Below are 18,532 nucleotides of genomic sequence, written 5' to 3' on the forward strand. Positions count from 1 at the left end.
TTATTCTCGCGTCGGTAATTCTCGTGCGTTGTGCGAAAAGGCTAGGAAATCATAAACGAGATTTTTGTAACGTAGTTATTATTCCACGTTTTTCGGTATTCTTCTGTATAAATTCGCGATTTATTATATCGGAGAGGTTCGAAAAATACTGCGTACTTTTGTTACTTTTTCTTGAGCATTTTCAAACCGTCTCACAGTGTGATATTTCAGCGATCTAGCGGGACAAACGGTCTTTTTCACCAGAGAACGTAAATATTATTCCAAAAAATAGGGTATAATTAATTAATAATAGGGTCTGAACCTACGGGAATCAGAAAGTGAAAAGTGTATTAAAAATTGTTTACTTTTGAATAAAAATATATTCAAATAGAAGAGGATATAAAAATGTAATAAAATTGATCCTTCAATCAATTGCTTCGATCAAGGATGACAAGGCAAGGTACGTAACAAGCTGGAAAAGACGGAATCGAAACAGTACGAATTACACGACGGACTTCTTTATACAAAAGAACACGTTTAAAAAATCTGATTCATAATTTTCACGTTTGAAAGGCGCTCAAGCACGGACTGAGCCCACAATTCGATAACCGAGGATCATTGGGGGACGACGCAAAAAGGTTAGGATAAGCGAAAGAGTAAAGGACACTGAGTAAGAGGCAGATGTCGAGCGAAGGCAGAAAATGTGCAAACATCCGACAGGTTGAGCAGCTTTAACGGGAAAAGAGCGGAAATGTACCCACGATAATGAAAATGGCAAAAAGCACTCCACTGCTAATTAATGGAAGATCGTTCTGTTCCTGAAATCCACCTCTTTGCACTTCTGGGATTTCATCAAGCAGCACACTTCGCTATTTCGATTTGTGTTTTCAACTTGGTCCACGACGCGGCGGATCGCGATACCTCTGTTTCTGGCATTCGCGGACGCGCGCGTTCGAAAATGTGTAGCTAAACCTTGACGAGCTCTGTTCACTCTTGAATTCCAATGTTTACTTAATTTTTCAGATGAACGGTATCACTTCCTTACTTATTAAACTCGAAGAAAATTCACCGCAAACAACTCCGGTTTTGCTGATATTTTCTGAAAGTTTGATACTCGAATATTTCAGGAAACAATGTAGATACGATGATGTGCGCAAAGGGACTGTAAGAGAGACACAGGAGGGGTATTTGTGTTGCAAAACAGGAAAGTCAATAAGAAACAAAAGTAGGGAAGTTATAGTAAGGATAAATGAAGAAAAAAGAGAAAGATTCAAGAGGATCAAGGCTCTTACGCCATGGATGTGTGTGCACAATATGTACACATTATGTAACGAAGGAAAATTCGAGAGGACTAAGGTTCTTACGTTGTGACTGTTGTGTACACAAGTACAACACGAGAGCTTTGTTTATCTTAAATTTTTGGTCTTTTTCAATTCCCTTTACGTGTACCATAACTTTCTTACTCGTATTTTTTGTTGACGTCCCTGTTTTCTATGTATACCTCGTCCAATTTTGCTTCTCAATTTGTCGCATTGAGACTGTTTCCAAAAATTCGTGCACGATATTTCCTGAAATAAGTCATCAACAGACAACATATTCTATTGTATTTATTTAAACGTTCTGCATATGTTTTAAATGCACACTTCAGCCATCATAAATCGACCGAATCATTAACAGTACACACCATATGAAGTAATAAAAAGAACAAACTAACGAGGAGCTTCTATTGAATTATAAATCGTTAAATTCCTCGACGGGTTACTTTGCAGCAACTTGAAATTCAACCGCGACGACCGGAGATTATTTAATAGCGCGCCATCGATCGTCCGCGTTCCGTGATAAACTGGATACGATATTAGTATGCAGCGAAACGTTCTCCGACTCTGAACAAATGCGGCACGATAATAAGTTCGCTGAAACCCTCGCAGGGAACTCAAGTTACGCGATAGCATTGTGTCGTTTATTTTAGCGGGGTTATATTGGCCCAGATGTCGAAGATATATCCGCAACGGGCGACGTCTAAGACATCGCAGGATATTCCCCAATAAAAGTATCCTTGGGTCAATCGAACGTATCTACGAGGTCAGGGATGTATCGGTCGAAAAGGTCCTTTTATACGATCGATTGATATATTTGTGTCCACGACGAACACTGGTCAATTGAAAAGGTTATTATCGTTCTGGTAGCGGTGTACTCCAAGAAAAGAAGTCGATTCTTTGCGAAATTGTAGATGGGGCGAAAAAGAATACCTCTGAGGAAAACTTGCTTGAAATATATCTGCCCATAGTGCCACAGGTGCGTAGAAGACAGTGTACAAGTATTATTGATTTATCTAAGAAGAATGCCTCCAAGGTGGAGTCTGTTTAAATGATTCCGTCTATACTATATAGACATTTCTCTCGACTGTCAATGATATTTATGGCAATATCGATGGCCATCTAAAGCCCTGTGCAGGATAAATGTGGAATACGTGGATGGAGTTTGAAAGAAGTGTAACAGAAATAGGAATAATATACAGGTTGTTAACAAAACTATGAGATCGTTTCGTAATAGATTCGTCGTATAAAAATAAACCAAAAAGCCCTGTAACAATTTTCTCAACAGGTTTCACAAAGTCAGTACTCCTCGACGAGGTAAATAAATAATGAAGGCAGAAAAAGAACGTGTTTGTAATTTCCCTCTATTTTTTTCTCAAATTTTCTTCGCTAAGTCCAACGTATCATGGAACGGCAAGCACGTGATCTCGAGTCGTTGAATGCAACAGACGCTTCCGTCTTGCGAATTGAAACGGCGAGCGTTCAACGAAGTAAGTCGCCCGTTTTAATGGGCGCCCGTTAACCGACGCTGTAAACGCGTTCGCCGAGAACTCGACGAGATTCTTCCCAGGGCGTCGATGTTTATCGAGTAATTACTATTTTCAATTAACGGGTCCGTTCGATCGATTATTTTTCGTTTAAACGAAGATTGCCCGCGCGATCGGTCGATAATTCCGGCTGCTGATTGGTTTCTCTATAATTAATTTTTCCTCGCGCATTAAATTATTCGCCCCGTTGCGCGTCGATCACCGAAACACGTTCGGTCTGGCCGAAGATTTCCATACTACCAATTACGAACGTTTCACTGCGATTTTCACTAGGCTCGGGCATCGAACAAACAAGGTCGCAGCCGAAATTAACAACGTGCAACGAACTCTACACTCTTGTCTGGGTCACGGTTCGCACTTTGTCTCGGGTCATTCCAGAACATAACAGATCGATCTGCCTATTGATCTCCTCGTCGGGAAAACCTCACACTGCTGTTGCAGGACTTTATGAATATTGTAGGAGTCTAACCGAAAAATAAGGCACGGGGATTCGAACCCACGATCCTCAAATCCACAGTCGACCGCTTTACCTACGCGACCAATCCCGTACCCCACGTTTCGTGTTATTTGACTCCTTATTGTTGGGTATGGGAGGCGCGGACACTACAATATTGAGCCGATTTAGTTGCAATCTTTGATGCAACGTTTGTGGATTGAATTGTCTTCTGAGGAAGGTAACAAATGACCTTCGCTCTAAACGATAGTATCAGTAATTTTTAAATTTTGTGTCTTTAATTGTGGACACCAGGTCTGAAAGGGTTAAATAAAGCTGCTGGTACTATACAAAAAAACATTTCTTATCTAACACCCCGAAACGATACATTTCACATAAAATTAACTTTGAACCGATGTTCTGATCACCACCGTACAAACACTCCGGGTTAGAGAATTATACGTTTCCAATATATTCAGTTCTACCACAGTACGTTCATGTTACGCGACACCCACCCTCTCCTCGGAGCAGCTCCCGGGATACTAATTTTTCGCGAGAGGAACGGTACACGATCGCAAATGAAATCAACGCGATCCGTGATGCAACAGCCATAATACCTGGCAGGCGAGTGAACTCGACGAGAAAGGGTTGATCGAGCCATCAGCGGGAACGAGCAGCCGACGTTGCTTTGAATACCCGGCAGTAAGGGCGGAGGAAGTCGCGACAGGACTCCAGATAGCCCTAATGGCGAAAGAGAGGCGTCGGATGGAAACCCAGATGACAGGAAGACGAGCAACGTACCAGAAACGGTGGGCGATCAAAGAAAAAGGTGGAGAGGAAGAGGGCGAGGAAAGACGGCGTGAACGGGTGGGAATCGGGCAAAGAGATTCGAGTAGAATCCCAATGGCTAAGTGGTTATCTTATCTTAACGGCGGCGGTGCAGCATCTCGCCCAGTGAGTCACCCCTAACGCTTCCTAAACGGAAATTAACACCCCTCTACCCTCTGGTGCCCTTCCAGCCGAACCGTCTACGACATTCGAGCAGTGGGCAAGGCGAAAATCAATGGATATTATGTCGCGACCGTGGAGACTCGCGCCCTCGACACGATCTCGTTTATCGATTGATAAAAAGAACGGGGGTGTGAGATCCCGCTTCCGACAGCGAATTGTTTGTTACAACAGGAGTCTTAATTTCCTGAGCTGACGATCCTTGACCGGGGCGTTCTTTTTTAGTCGCGTTGGCCACGACACACGGTCTTCCGAGGGAAAGCTGCGGTCGATAAAAACCGGCCACGCTGTAAGCACGAAACTATCCCCTTCGACAACTTTGAAGATGATAAAAAAGAATGTACAGATCACTTTCAATGTTACGATTGTAATCTCTATGCAGATCCACCTTTAGAAATAAGGACTTTTTGCGTCCTTGTGTGTTGTATAATTAATATATACGAAAAGAATCAGTTCAGACTTAATGATACGGAATTTATCTTGAAATTCATCTTCGAGACTCGAGCAGTACGAAGCTTCTATTGCTAGTATTCAATAAACTATCTAAACTTCGAGTCTTGTCACTGAACTTGGCCTTCGTTAGAAACCTGCAGCCAGCCAAGCGAAATTAGAAAAATAGTCGACTGTTTACTTAATTAGTCGAAGTTGTTTCTCGAGGACGAGCTGTCGTGACCAGACCCGGTTACTGAACAAATACAAACGCGATCGCAACCTGGATACCCAGCTCCGACCTTCTATTTTTGGGAGCACGACACACGGTGCTCGAGATGTGGAACAAGGTTGCATAAATTCTGGATACTTTTTATCATTCTTCCCGTGGATTAGAGCTATCGATTCAGATATTGGACCGAACGTTAATTATTGACGAAAGAGCGTGGGCCAATGTGTGATCCAATTTCCCTGACTGTTAGAGCGAGCCGCAACTAATAATTACTCGATGATATGATAAATTTTATTCGCGGGGAATTACCGTAGCCTCCGTTGAATGCATATCGATGCGTTGCGCAGACAATTAAGCCGCGTGAAATTATCAGCAACGGTTCCGCGGTTTCGTGGCTAGTTTGACGCGATCATTTCTGGTGTCATTTCTTCCCGCGACGAAAATATGTTTCACTGAATAAATACGGTACACGATCCCTCTACTTTTTCTTCTAAACTTTATTATTATACAAAAATCATTGGCAAAAGTGCACTGAATCTGTTGGTGTTTATTTTGATGGACAAAATTAATTTGTAATAAAAATACATGTGTTTAAATCTTCTTTACAAAATCGGACGTTTCGTATGCAACAACCTAATATTTTCTCTGTTATGACAGAAAAAGTTTGTTTAATGATAAATGAAAAATTTAGTTGGGAAGGTCGCGAGTATTGAAAAGGAGGTAGAATGGGATGGGGGGTGGGTGAGACAAAGTGACGGAAAGTTCTGGGGGTAGCATATCGCTTTTACCGCGCGATATACACGCGCGGCGTGTGCATAAATGTCAGGTGCATTAACGGCAACGTTCAATATTCGGCCGCAGGTCTCCGTGCAGGAGGAGGGTGAGGACAAGGGACCAATTTGCCCTCCGCTTCCGGCGCAGTACCACGCGGCTGCCTACACCACGACGACACCGCAACTACACAAAACTATCACGGATTACAGCGGTTGGTAGCGACGTTAAGTGCGATACTTAAGCCTTTCGAACTCTGCCTGTGCATGCACGGTTAGGCCGATTTAAATTAATTCAAACAGAGGTTGCTCGAGTTGCGCGATTATCAACGCCACACATCGTAAATTATTGCCCGGAAATTATAACGCGATATAGCGTTGCAAACGATTTCGTGTATTCAATTTTTTCGAAGCTTTCGAATGTCGGAAGTAATCGAGTGCTTTGATCTTTTTTTATTCTATTTGTTTAATTTAATTCGGAGACGGTTCGAATTTGATAGTTATCAGACGTGATATATTATTGCAAGTTGTTGATTGCTGCAAAGCTATAGACCATCGAATGCGAAACAAAAGTATTGTGTAAATGTTTGTTATTTATATATTCGTAAATTGACAGAATTTTCTTGATCAACATTACAAATGTTGTTTTTGTTGTGTTCTCCAGCAAGCAGATTGCGCGATAGAGGGTTCATTGGTCATGCATGGATAGTTGGATTAATTTAATTCAAACAGAGATAGTGGAGATTCATATTTGTCAATATTTAGCGTAATATTAATTACTACAGAACTACGGACAATTGAATACATTAAATCCGGTGTTATCGCCTATCGAGCATTAACGGGTGCTTAAGTTATTTTTAATTATATTTACGTTTAATCCGATTCAAACTAATTAAGGGATAGTGGAAATTTGCTGACTATTATAAACCTGGTAATACAGGTGTAAATTTTAATTACCATAGAACTACTGCTGGATATATTGAATTCGGAGTTTGTCTGCTCAAAGTAAATAAATGTCTGAAATTGGTTCATCTCGGTTTGCTACTTAAGATTGATTGAAATTAAACTATTGGGTTGGTGCATAATTAACCGCCGTCCTTTTTAAATTTTATTATGAAAAAATGATCATGAAAATTCGTAGACTCGTGAACTCGATAATTTATAGCGTCCAACTATTTCGTTCTTGACTCAAAGTTGAACGACAAGTCCGAGGACAAAGTGTTGTAAATTCCAGGCGAACAATTGCTATGACGAATCGGACACCGCGTTGGCAAGTAATACAACGAACGATTTTAATCCCCCCTGTACCAGTTGTGCGTTGAGCCTTTTGCACTCCACCCCCGCATGCACCGTTAATCCGGTTTAAATTAATTCAAACAGAGACAATTGCAGTCTAACGATTATTAGCGCTACAATTTCCAAATATTGTTGAAAATTATTGCTCGTCATAGAGCTGTCTATAGGCAATTTCAGCGAAATATCAAATTCGTTATTAGTCTCGACAACGCTCAATGGCACTCGATATTCGTTAGAATGTTGCGTGTTTTAATTAAATAACGGGAAAACACGGAACGAGTGGCTTTCCGTCGCGGCGCATTATCGAGTTTGCGTTCCAACTAAAATTATATAAAATCGCGAGCAGACTATAGGTATTGGTCGCGACGATAAACGCGCAACACCTACCGTGATATGCAAGCATGCAGCGTTCGAATTAAATTACTGGCTAATGATCGACACATTATTATGGAGTTCGTGGTACTTAAGCCAATACTTACACGTGCGCCAAATCATTATAATGTTCAACGTGATTTATCGTACCTCGGCACCGCAACGGTACGATTACGATCCACTTTAACTTTTGCGCAACATTTTTCGTTGCGAATTCTGAAATTTGTCCGACATCTAGACGCGGTAGAGAGATTAACGATCTCACTGTACTGATCGATCCTCGAATGAAGGTTTTGCAAGTTCCAGGTCAGAGTTGGGCAATGATTACCTTTGCAATAATCGCTTAAAATTGCTAGGTTAATCGGTAATCAGAAACTCCATTCGTAATCTGCAGTCGTTAATCGGTACTTCGTAATCTTCCAATGGCTATCGTACCTAGACTAATCATTAATCGTGATTACCGATCGATTACTCGTAGATCACATTTTCCTTTAACGTCATTCCAGAAGAAATCGTACTCTGGTCGCATAATCGCAAACACCGTGACTACGGTGTTGAAATTCCAGAAAACAAGTTTTGATGACCGACGCGTTTCCGAGACTCTGTTCTTAGCTTTACCGGCGTCGACATAGTTTTCTCCTCGTACTTGCCGCAGTCTGTCGAGCAAAACGCCGAGCAAAATTAATTCGGAACTAACCGCTCCAATTAAAACTTAATTTCATTCGTTTAATAGTAACTCGGAATATTAACGGTTGAAGACGTTATAACGTAAAGCTGAACATCCGAAATTCAGATAACTACGTCGATTCCGGTCAACGAATCCTCAGCATACAAAGTGTCCTTCAATTACTGGCACTAGTGGAAAAAGTAGGTCTCCAATAAAATATTAAAAACATTTGTAATTTAAAAATATTGATAGATGCAAAACTTTGTCATTGAATGACTATTGGTTGCTGAATTTGTTAAATAAATTGCGTAATAGATATTAGTCACGTTTGTGTGGCATACGAAGGTAATAATTTATCAAACTGTGACTAATGAGTTCAGGAAAGCAATAACTCCTCGTTGGTGGCGGGAGCAAAATAGAACAAAGATTTATTAATTCCCACGTTTTGGATTGTGATGCAAACATTCTCCAGGACTTATTCAAAATTTAACATCACTATAATTGACTTTATTAGTATAAAGTAACACGAACAGACTTTGTGGGATTGATGATGGAAAAATATTTATTGAATTAATATATTAAATTGCAAAATGTATCATTACTATCGTAGTCTGACGAATTATTACATTATTACATTCCTATCAAAGCCTAGAAAATTCGATATCATCCATGGTCCAAATATTTAATAATTCGTAAACCCAACTAGCTCTGCAAAATAAATTTTCTTCAAACCAAAACCCCCGCGCAAAGGGTGATTCTCCAGATGCACTGTTACAGGACACCCTGTAGAGTCTACCAAGGATACAGAACGGGTTCTCCACAGTTTCACGTGAGAAAAAGATTTAATTGCAAAAATCGCCAGCTCTCGAGACCGATCCGATCGGACCTTCGTCCCAGAAAGATAAGGGAAACCCAACGCGTCGCGGCGGACACGGCACGTCCGCGTGTCGGAATAAAACGACTCCGATAATAGAAAAGAAAATGACGGAAACGCTTGTTGGAAAGTTTCCCCGCGGAGCACGCAAACGCGTACAGTTTAAACCGTTCGCTTGGTAATTTCTTCGCGTGCGCGTTCGCCGTCGTGTCTCTCTAACCTTGTCAAAAAATTCTTTTTTCCTTTCCGCTCGCCGGTATCACCGAGCAGGGATCACGGAGGCGCAGCCGGTTATTCCGCTCTTGCTGAACACGGCGATCAATCTTGCCAGGCCAATTCCGCCGGTTCAAGAATATCCATCTAATCCGCCACCCATACCACCGCCGCCGGAAAAGTATTACGCCAGTACGGAGATCTGCAAGGTGAGTATCAAAAATGTACGGCAGACATGCGATCCGTGACGATTAGTCCTTCTGCGAGAAGGTGGAGTGAAGGTGGAGGAAGAGGGGGCATTAATGCGGGCCACTTGGGGGCACGGAACTGTGTCAAACGCCTCGGCTTCGTGACTCCTGGATCTTAGGAAGCGATCGCGGCACGCGGCCAGCCGCTTGAATCGTTTCCCTTTCGAGGGTTGCCGGCCCCGCGAACTTCTCCAGGTTCCTCTTAATTTCTTGTTGTTTCGCCGCGATGCTCTTCCGTACCCCTCATTAATTCGATTCTGTTCGACTTTGCCTCTGTACGTCTACGGTGGCGATCCTCATCGAAGCTTTAAATTGTTCGCGTTATTAACTTGTGTTGATCGTAATGAATAAATGACGTACCAGGAATCTGGGATAAACCCGTGTAGAATCTCTTAAATGAAATTCAATGTTTGCGTTGTTCTATTTTGTACAGATTGATGCGTTACACACGGTCGATCCTTTCAGACCTGGCGTCCATAGTTGAGGACACAATATTTAAAAATCACCGACATTATACATAGTTTAGGGCGAATGTCTTTATTTGTGCACATGAAGGAAGACCAGTTTTCTGCGATAACTACACTATTAGAATTTTTTTCTTTATTTTTTTCATACTAATTTTAGTCCACGTTAACCCTAAAATTTAAATTACATTTGTACAAGAAAGAAAAACAATTCAGGTCCGAAAGAGCTGAAGCAGGTACATATAACTGTGTTAATCCCAATTTTGATACAGAATAGTACAAGCCTGAAGTATAGCTTGGCCCAGTTACCAGATTCACCTAAGCGTTCAGTTCAAGGTGACCAGCCCTAAGTGTTTCCAGCTCGCCGAAAGAGCTCGCCGAAAGAGAGCGATCAATGGTCTCGCGTTCAGAATATGCTACGTTAAAACACTTCGCGCGGAGAATAATGAGGCTTAATGGATGAAAAACAAGGCAACCGCGGGAGGAGGGGGGGAGGGACACTATCAATCATAACTAATGCGAGACGTCCGAGGGAAACGTCTTTCGTGGGCATACACTGATTACCGAGCGATAATGTAAAGGGTGTGGTTATTGATTACTCAAGTTCCCCGTGGCTTTACGCTTATTTTCATCTGATTATGCCGGTCGTTCCCCGTGGTGGTCCCGCACGATGAATAATGTTATTCGTCGGCGTATTTACCCAAGAAATATTGACCATGATTTTTATAAATTTGCCACCTAATTGCGCCCTCAGATTAAGGATAACGTAAGAGCGGTGGAACAGAGGGGTCGATTCGCAGAAAGAAATATTAATGGCGAATGCTTGGTCATGAACATGAATAATGCAGGGTCGTAATTAAATACTTAAGGGATTCGCTGGGGTAACCTATCGAGGCGATCGGAGGGACTAATCGTACTACAATAGACTGGGCTGCACGCAGAATTCATACGTGTAAAGGGTGCAGTGGTAATGTTAAATGGCAATCGAAGATGATTACGAAGGGATGATGTTTATTTAAAGATACTATTTAAATCTAAATTCTCTTTGAAGCAAGGCCATAATAAAAGCCCTTAAAACTGTTAGAAAAAATAATATACAACATACATACAATATATAATATACAAAATGTAAGAAAGTAAAATAATAGTATCGAGGGGTATGGTCGAAAAATTACTCTCATGGACATATGAAGGTAATTTGATATTTGGAAATGCCAGATAATCCCATAAATATTCGTACCCTCTATGTCTATTGAAGAAGTTGGACTAAAGTAAATAATAGTTTCGATATTACCAAATGAATGTTTCATTATAAATATGCATATGAATAAGCTTACATACGTATATATTTATATACACATGTATTTATACAAACATACACATTCGAAAATATCAAACCTGCCATTTAATTTAAACAAATTTCTTTAATAGACATAGCGAGTACGAATATTTATGGGATTGACTGTATATCATAAATAAAGTCTAAAGATTCCAATGTGCATTGAATTAGTAACAACTGAACAAATTTTTCAAATGAATTGCAAAAGAATCGAACATTCTTACCACGCACGCTTCTCAATTAACATTAATCCGTGCACTGAACCCACCTCTGAGAGCCCGCTCACGCTTTCAAATGTTTTCTTTCAATTACACCTTTCGACAAGCCGTGTGAATTGAAATGAAAGATACGCAAACCACAAGGTCGCGCGCTCGCTGCAGAAATAATACCGCGTTTATTCCGGATTTTCGTTGTTTCCCGCATATTGCCCCGTAAATACCCCCGACCCCCTTTTCTTTTCATTGCGACACTTTGCGTTTCATTGCAGAATTCCCTGCCGCCGTTGCCGCCGTCGCCGACACCCAGCACGCCACCGCCAATGAGCGCGAAAGCCTCCAGTAGCATGACAAGCTACAGTCCCGAGGATATGCTTACAGAAGAGGAAGACGAGGTGCCCGAGTGCATCTTAGACTTCCCCAGGGAGAAGCTCAACATCGTTGAAAACCTCGGCTGCGGATACTTCGGCGACGTTCACATTTGCGAGGTCGACAGGTTTCCCGGATACGACGAAGTTTTCCGGAACACCAGCAGCGACCTCGTGATCGTTAAGTCCCTGAGACCTGGATCCTCGGATGCGCTTAGGTAAGGATCGCGTATTATCATCAACTGCCTCCCAGCCGGTGTATTAACCCCGAAATTCGCCGGCACTAAGCAAATAATCGCGGAAGTCGAGGGAGTTACTCCGGCTCCGGGATTCCGCGACGCTCGAGTGCGTCGCATACTCGATGGAGTATCGCTGATGCACCGGGATCGAAGACTATGTTAATTATTTCCACGTCATTTCTGTCTTTCGATATTTTAGCGAGCGCAAAGTACCATCGTTACCACTCGTTGCATATTTAACTCGCAAGAATTGAAGCAGCGCATTAGAAACTGCCATTGACAAACGAGCAAACGGAGATTAGCGTTCCCGTGCACTTTTCAATGAAAACACGCAACAACGTATTTACCAAAGTAATCGAGGTTACTCGGTATATTTCCTTCGCACGAAACTAATATTTCACCGTCGAACGTGTCTTACGGTTCCAATGCAAATCATGTTCGAGCCCATGTGTGCCATGGATTCGCTGGCTGTCTAGGCGAGTGCCACGTGCTCGCTAAATTCGATATCAGCTTTCGGTACACACCTGTACTCGAGGAACAACGCGGTACAATTGGGAACCGATAAAGGAGCGTCCATAATTAAATTCGCCAATGGAAATGAATCGGACAACACGTTATTGGAACATTCGTTTAAGTTACTAAATACAGTGGCCCAGGGACTATTGAGCGTGCGATATTTTACGACGGAGGAAAATATGGGCGGTATAGGATAACGTTGGAAAATTATCCGGGTCGATTATAGAGTGCTACTCTGATTCATTTATTATTATCTAGCGGGAGGGGCGCGGCTCGTACGAGGAAAATAATGGAAATATAGGACATCGATAGAAAATTATCTCAATCGATTATATCTAGAGCGGCACGTTAAACCGGTAATTTGATAACGGGGACGCAAAGTGATTTTCGAATATAATAACACGGTCCACGTATTAAGTTGGCGCGACGCCGATAATGCGAAAGGTGTTTAAACGGTCACCGACTGACGCTTAAACGGATAACTTGTTCGCTAGTGTTTTCCGCGACTCGCGGCACAGGCACCTACGATTGACAGAGGCCCCCTAATTAACTTTGTCAAACTTCACCTGACTATCCTTTGAGGCCGGCTGCGCTACCCAGGAAATTATTTGAACTTTGTCGAGCGGTTTACAGTGCCCTTTTCACCAGACTGCGACGAATTTGAGTGGTTAGAGGAAGATTAACGTCGTGTCGTCTGTTTTAAAGCTTCTTAGAAAACGGTCAGGTTGTTTGTAAGTCGACTCAAGCATATTATGTACAGTCAATCTCATAAATATTCGAATCTTCTATGTCTATTAAAGAAATCTGTCTAAATTATATGATAGGTGCTGGTATTTTCAAATAAATGTTTTATTATAAATATGTACATAAATAAACTTCACACTTGTATGTATCGGTAATGAAATATTTGTTTGGAAACAATAAACCTATTATTTAATTTAGACTTTATTTGATAGTCATAGAGGGCACGGATATTTATGGAACTGACTGTATATTATTTCAGAGAGAGAAGAATCACGACAACGAGCTGCAAAGCGGAAAAGGAAGAGAAGGAGTGTTTTGTTGATATATCCGACAATGTTGCTATCTATGGTTTTTTGACAGTAGCCAAACATTGACGCGATATTCCTTTACCTTTATTACATTTTTCTCGCTATACTGTGGGGCATGCTAGTTAACTCGCACGAAAATTCGATGGTAATCTTGCCGCAAAAGGTACATGGGAAACGAGCGGTTTTCGAGCATGCGAAAACCGTGTGTTCTAGAAGCTTATGCATCCTGCCGTTTATTCGCGATAATTGTGCCCACAATTAATTGATATTACGCTCGCGGAGGTTTCAGGCGAAATCTAGTCCGAGCATCGCTCGTCGTTGCTGGGAAAATACTATTGCGAGTCGTTTCGCGTAGAATCAAAAATGTCATGGAGCGCTATCTTGGATTTTGCTGAAACGTAGGATTTTTCAACGCGTGGAAAAGCATTCGTGGAACAATGGTACTTTAAAAGAATGTTTGACCATGTACTTGGCATGTTCAGGTGTAAAGAAACGTGTTTACTTAATTATAGATAAATGTCGTAGCTTGTTTTCTCGAGTAGACAAGCAATTCGAGAAAACACCAGAAATGATCCCTTTCTACAGTACAAGAGACTGTGTACACCTTGGAAAGTGCCTCAGCGCAAACAATCGATTTCCGAAGAGCACGGCTCAGAAATAAGCGGCCCTCGAAGGGCTTCTTCTCATCCAGATCATAAATATTAGACAACCGAAATACAAGCGGAAAGCTCTATTAAACATGAAGCTCACAAGCGTCCTCGAAACGATAATCTCGGTAGTAGCCGTTATCCCAGGCTCGGTGTTACGTAGCTTCTGCCAGCTACAATCCCTCTTTCATTCTTCCGTTGTTTTCCCAGAGTCTCCGTTCCTCTCGCTGCCCTCCTCTCCCGTGGGAGGGCGAGCCACGGGACAACGACACGGTGCCCAGACAGAATACTCGCATTATTTCCAGTATATCCGCGTGTCCGTATTCAATACATCCCCGTTAGAGCATCCGGCTATAAAGATATTACTTCCGAGTGCCCCCCCTGTATTTTCCAGGATAGAATTTCAACAGGAGGCAAAAAGAGCGGCACGTTTGACCGATCGGAATGTCGCGCGGCTACTAGGCGCCAGCCTCGAAGACGACCCCATGTGCATCGTATTGGAAAACGGCGAGTACGGGGATTTGAATCAATATTTGCAGAGCCACATCGCTGAAACGTCCACCGTGCACACTGCCAAGACACTCAGGTACGACTAATTACCAGCGCTCGAGCGACGAAACAGTTTTGCCCAGTTGACAGAGTAATCCTGCGATTAAATCGAGCGGAACAGGGCTCCCCACTTTGGACTCTTGCAGGTATTGTTGGAAGTAATTCATTGGTGGACTTTACCAAGCAAACTTGTACCGATAAGGCCTTCCGTATTTTTTAGACCACTGCATGTGGTTCATTTTGGACGTGGAAGTAAGGATGCTTTTAATTTGAATTTTTGTATTATGATGACTGATAGGCTGTGAAGCGTTTCATGGATTTTTATTACGTTGTATGTATCGAGAATATTTGAATTCTATTAGTATAAAACTCTGGGGTCACAGATTTCATGAATCATAAGAAATTCGTAGAATTGCGGGTCTTCTGGGTTGTACAATAAGTGTCGCGGAATTTAATATGTGAGGACAGCTTAACCCTCTCTTGCATAATGTGCTTGATAAGAACTGCTAGGAACAGAATCTCTGTAATGTTCGTTGAGGAAATTTTCAAGTATTCGTGATGTTTTCATTACTCAGTTTTCAGCTTCGATCTTCCTCGAATGATAAAATAAAATTAATCAACGTGAGCGTCGTACTACTAAATATCATTGTAAAAAGAAACCACATTGGAATATCCCTGTGATGTTCAATATCAGTTGGTTCTGTGTCAACGAAAAAGTTCAAATTTCCACCAAACAGCAGTTTCACCGATAATGGTCGCAGGATTACTTGCAAATGGACGTTTCATACGTTACGAAGCGGAGATTAATTAGCTTCGTATATTACAGCGCGCCGGTCGAGCTTACAGTCGAAAACGTTGTTTGATTTTTCAATCACCGAGGGGGAGGATGCAGCGTTCGCGTTCCGAGCTGCGCGTGTGTCGAAATCGAAATTGAAACAACGACGATTTTTCTTGTCGTTGAATTCGTGTGCGTGACGAATGATATTTCAGTTAACGATGACGCCCGTCGGAGAACAATGAACCCAATTTTTCGATTTTATCGTTGCGAGAACCGTCAGTTCCAATCACGTTCGAGGCGCGTGTGGAAATGCGGCATGTCCGCGAATCAGTCGAAAGTGCTCGAAATACGAGAAATCGGCTGAAAATGAGAGGTGAACGACAGAGAAGATCCAACGGTGCACGTGACAGCTGTCGGTGGACCGTGTTTTTCCCGTGCCGTTCGCTTCCTGGTGGTCGTTGCAAGCGGAACCACCGATGAAATCGTTCTTCCTTTTTATCTTGGCCCGAACGGTCTTCAAAGCAACCAAATCTAAAGATCAGTGGCGATTGGAGCATGACGAATAGTAAAAGTTGAATCACGATTAACGTTCAACCCTGGGAGCACTCTTTAGTCTCAATTCTCAGAATAAATTGCAATAATAATCTATTGAAAAGTAGATGTCACGATAATTTCATGTTAACGAAGGAATTATTGTAGTCTTTAAGACTTTTATTAAATATTTAATAAAATTTCACCATCGCGTCTAAGAAGTTACGCTTCAAACGCGCGGCATTCTATGTATTCACTTTTTTTTATTATATATTTCCTTAGGTCTATTTTATTGAACGCGTCGTTCGTCAGAATGACCGTTAAATCGATGTACAAGAATCCAAGCGTAACAAATCAATCCTGTAACTGACGGAATTAGGAACCTATACGCCGGTCAAAGCTACTTGATCCTGTTAATTAAACTCACGACACAAACGAAACTATTTTCATTCGCTCCGTAAACCGGCGTTTCAGGCGCTGCCAGTTGCCGTACTCGCTAAACGGTTCATTCTGCGCTAAATCAATCACTTCTTGCGCTCGATGTCAGGGGTTTTGGTGAAATTGCAATATGGCGTAACCCACGTGAAATTAGCGAGAGTTCGAGTCATCGTTTCGCTCGTTTCCAATGCGTTCAAATACAACGCAAGGTGGATCTTCGTTATTTTGAGAAAAAATGTAGCGTGGAAATATGTAGATATTACGAGAGATGACCATGAATATCCAGATATTTTGCTTTTCTGATCGTTCGTCCTGTGCTTTTTTATCAAACTCTAAACCAGCAAAATGATCGAACTCTCTATAATTTAATACGGAATACATGGTATTTCAATTCCATCAAAATCCCTAGCACCTCAAAATGTGACGGATCCAGAGTGGCATGAACGAAATACAGTTAACTAAAATTGTTTCAAACTCTATCGTCACCCATCACGCTGGATCGAACTATCGAAACACCTTCGAGGCTGCAATCGAACAGTTTAACAGTCGGTGAAATTCAAATTCGATCAGCCCCGTAAACATTTTTCGCTGCATAACCGATACATAACCGGCAGCTAATTGAAATTTCGTGTTATTTACAGAACTCGGCTCGCGAAAACGCGTCTCGCAAACATCACGACGGAGAAATAATGAAAACTCGCTCGATGTATTTTTCGGAAGCGAACTAGCTGGTGAATCCGAATGAAATATATCGTTTCTCGTCATGAACACGCGCATTCGACGATATTCACCCAAGTTCCATTGGCGTTGGTCATCCCGCGAACAAATAAATCTGCTCCACCGCGTAATCCGCTTGTAAAAAAGTTAGCCGAAAAATAGTCGACCCTATTATTCGAACAAACGCATGTACTCGTTCACTCTTTGTCGCCTATTCGAACACTTATTGGATCCAGTCGTGGACTGTAGAAGATTAGACTGACTGTAGAAGAAACTACGTCCTACGTAGATCAAAGCATAAGATTCTCGATTATATTCCACGTCGAAGAAATAAAACCTCATAACTGCTCAATCGCGAATAAATCGCTACACTGTGTTAAACATCGATGATGGAGAACGTGCCACTCGCGTCTCGAATGAAAGTAGCGAGATAAGTAAAGAAAAAAAAAGCGCGGAGCTCGTTTGTACGTCGGGCAGAACGGAACGCAGGAAACGATCGATCCGTCGAGGCTTTTGTTGTTAATGCAAATGGTCAGTCGGCGTGCGTCTGACTGTACTTTAAACCGTCGTCATTTGCGGTATTGCCGACCGATGGAAACGACTGTTCGTGTACATAACGCGATACGTACGTATCGGGGGACGTACACATTGATAGAGTTTCGAGGAGTAAACTTCACGATGGAAACGTCCTCGTTCTTCGTGTTGCAGTTTCGGCACGTTGGTTTACATGGCCACGCAAATAGCATCCGGTATGAAACACCTCGAGGAAATGGACTTCGTGCATCGGGATCTCGCCACAAGGTAACGACAGTCTCTCATGGATTACTTTACGACAAACTTTGGCGATCAGTCACTCGTTCGACGATACCCCCTGCTCTTTACTTTGCGTAAACGCGTTTTCACGTTGATGAGAGCAACCGCCAACCACGGAGGAACTTTCGCTCCGAGAGTGTATAACTATGGCTGCTATCGAGCCTCGATCCTAAATTTGCCAGTAATCTTTCTAAAATATTTCTTAAATTATAATTGCTCTTCGAAGCTCAACGTTATGAATTCTTTTTTAACAATGATAAATTTACAAGAATCTCACAAGTAGTAATGTATGAAATCTCTCTATTATGGAATATAATAAAGAGTTTTAATAAAGATTTTTAATAAAGAGATTTCCACATACAATTACGAGATTTACTTCAACTCCTATACATCAATACAGGAGGTATCGATTCATGGAATTCCTTTATTATACAACATACAGTATAATAAAGGAATTACACGCAACGAGATTGCCATGAATT

The 18,532-nt window shown here is 41.9% G+C and overlaps 1 protein-coding gene across 1 annotated transcript in view; it reads left to right on the top strand.

The window, feature by feature from the left end:
• LOC128894947 (discoidin domain-containing receptor 2-like) overlaps nucleotides 1-18,532 on the top strand; it is a 232,764-nt gene that overhangs the window by 202,337 nt on the left and 11,895 nt on the right. The window contains exons 14-18 of the mRNA XM_054157062.1: nucleotides 5,806-5,929; nucleotides 9,194-9,345; nucleotides 11,675-11,988; nucleotides 14,619-14,810; nucleotides 17,946-18,038. Coding sequence (XP_054013037.1) covers nucleotides 5,806-5,929; nucleotides 9,194-9,345; nucleotides 11,675-11,988; nucleotides 14,619-14,810; nucleotides 17,946-18,038 — 875 coding nt within the window. The remainder of the gene's footprint in view (nucleotides 1-5,805; nucleotides 5,930-9,193; nucleotides 9,346-11,674; nucleotides 11,989-14,618; nucleotides 14,811-17,945; nucleotides 18,039-18,532) is intronic.

This window comes from Hylaeus anthracinus, unplaced genomic scaffold (genome assembly GCF_026225885.1).
Source record: "Hylaeus anthracinus isolate JK02 unplaced genomic scaffold, UHH_iyHylAnth1.0_haploid 4, whole genome shotgun sequence".
Lineage (NCBI taxonomy): Eukaryota > Metazoa > Arthropoda > Insecta > Hymenoptera > Colletidae > Hylaeus > Hylaeus anthracinus.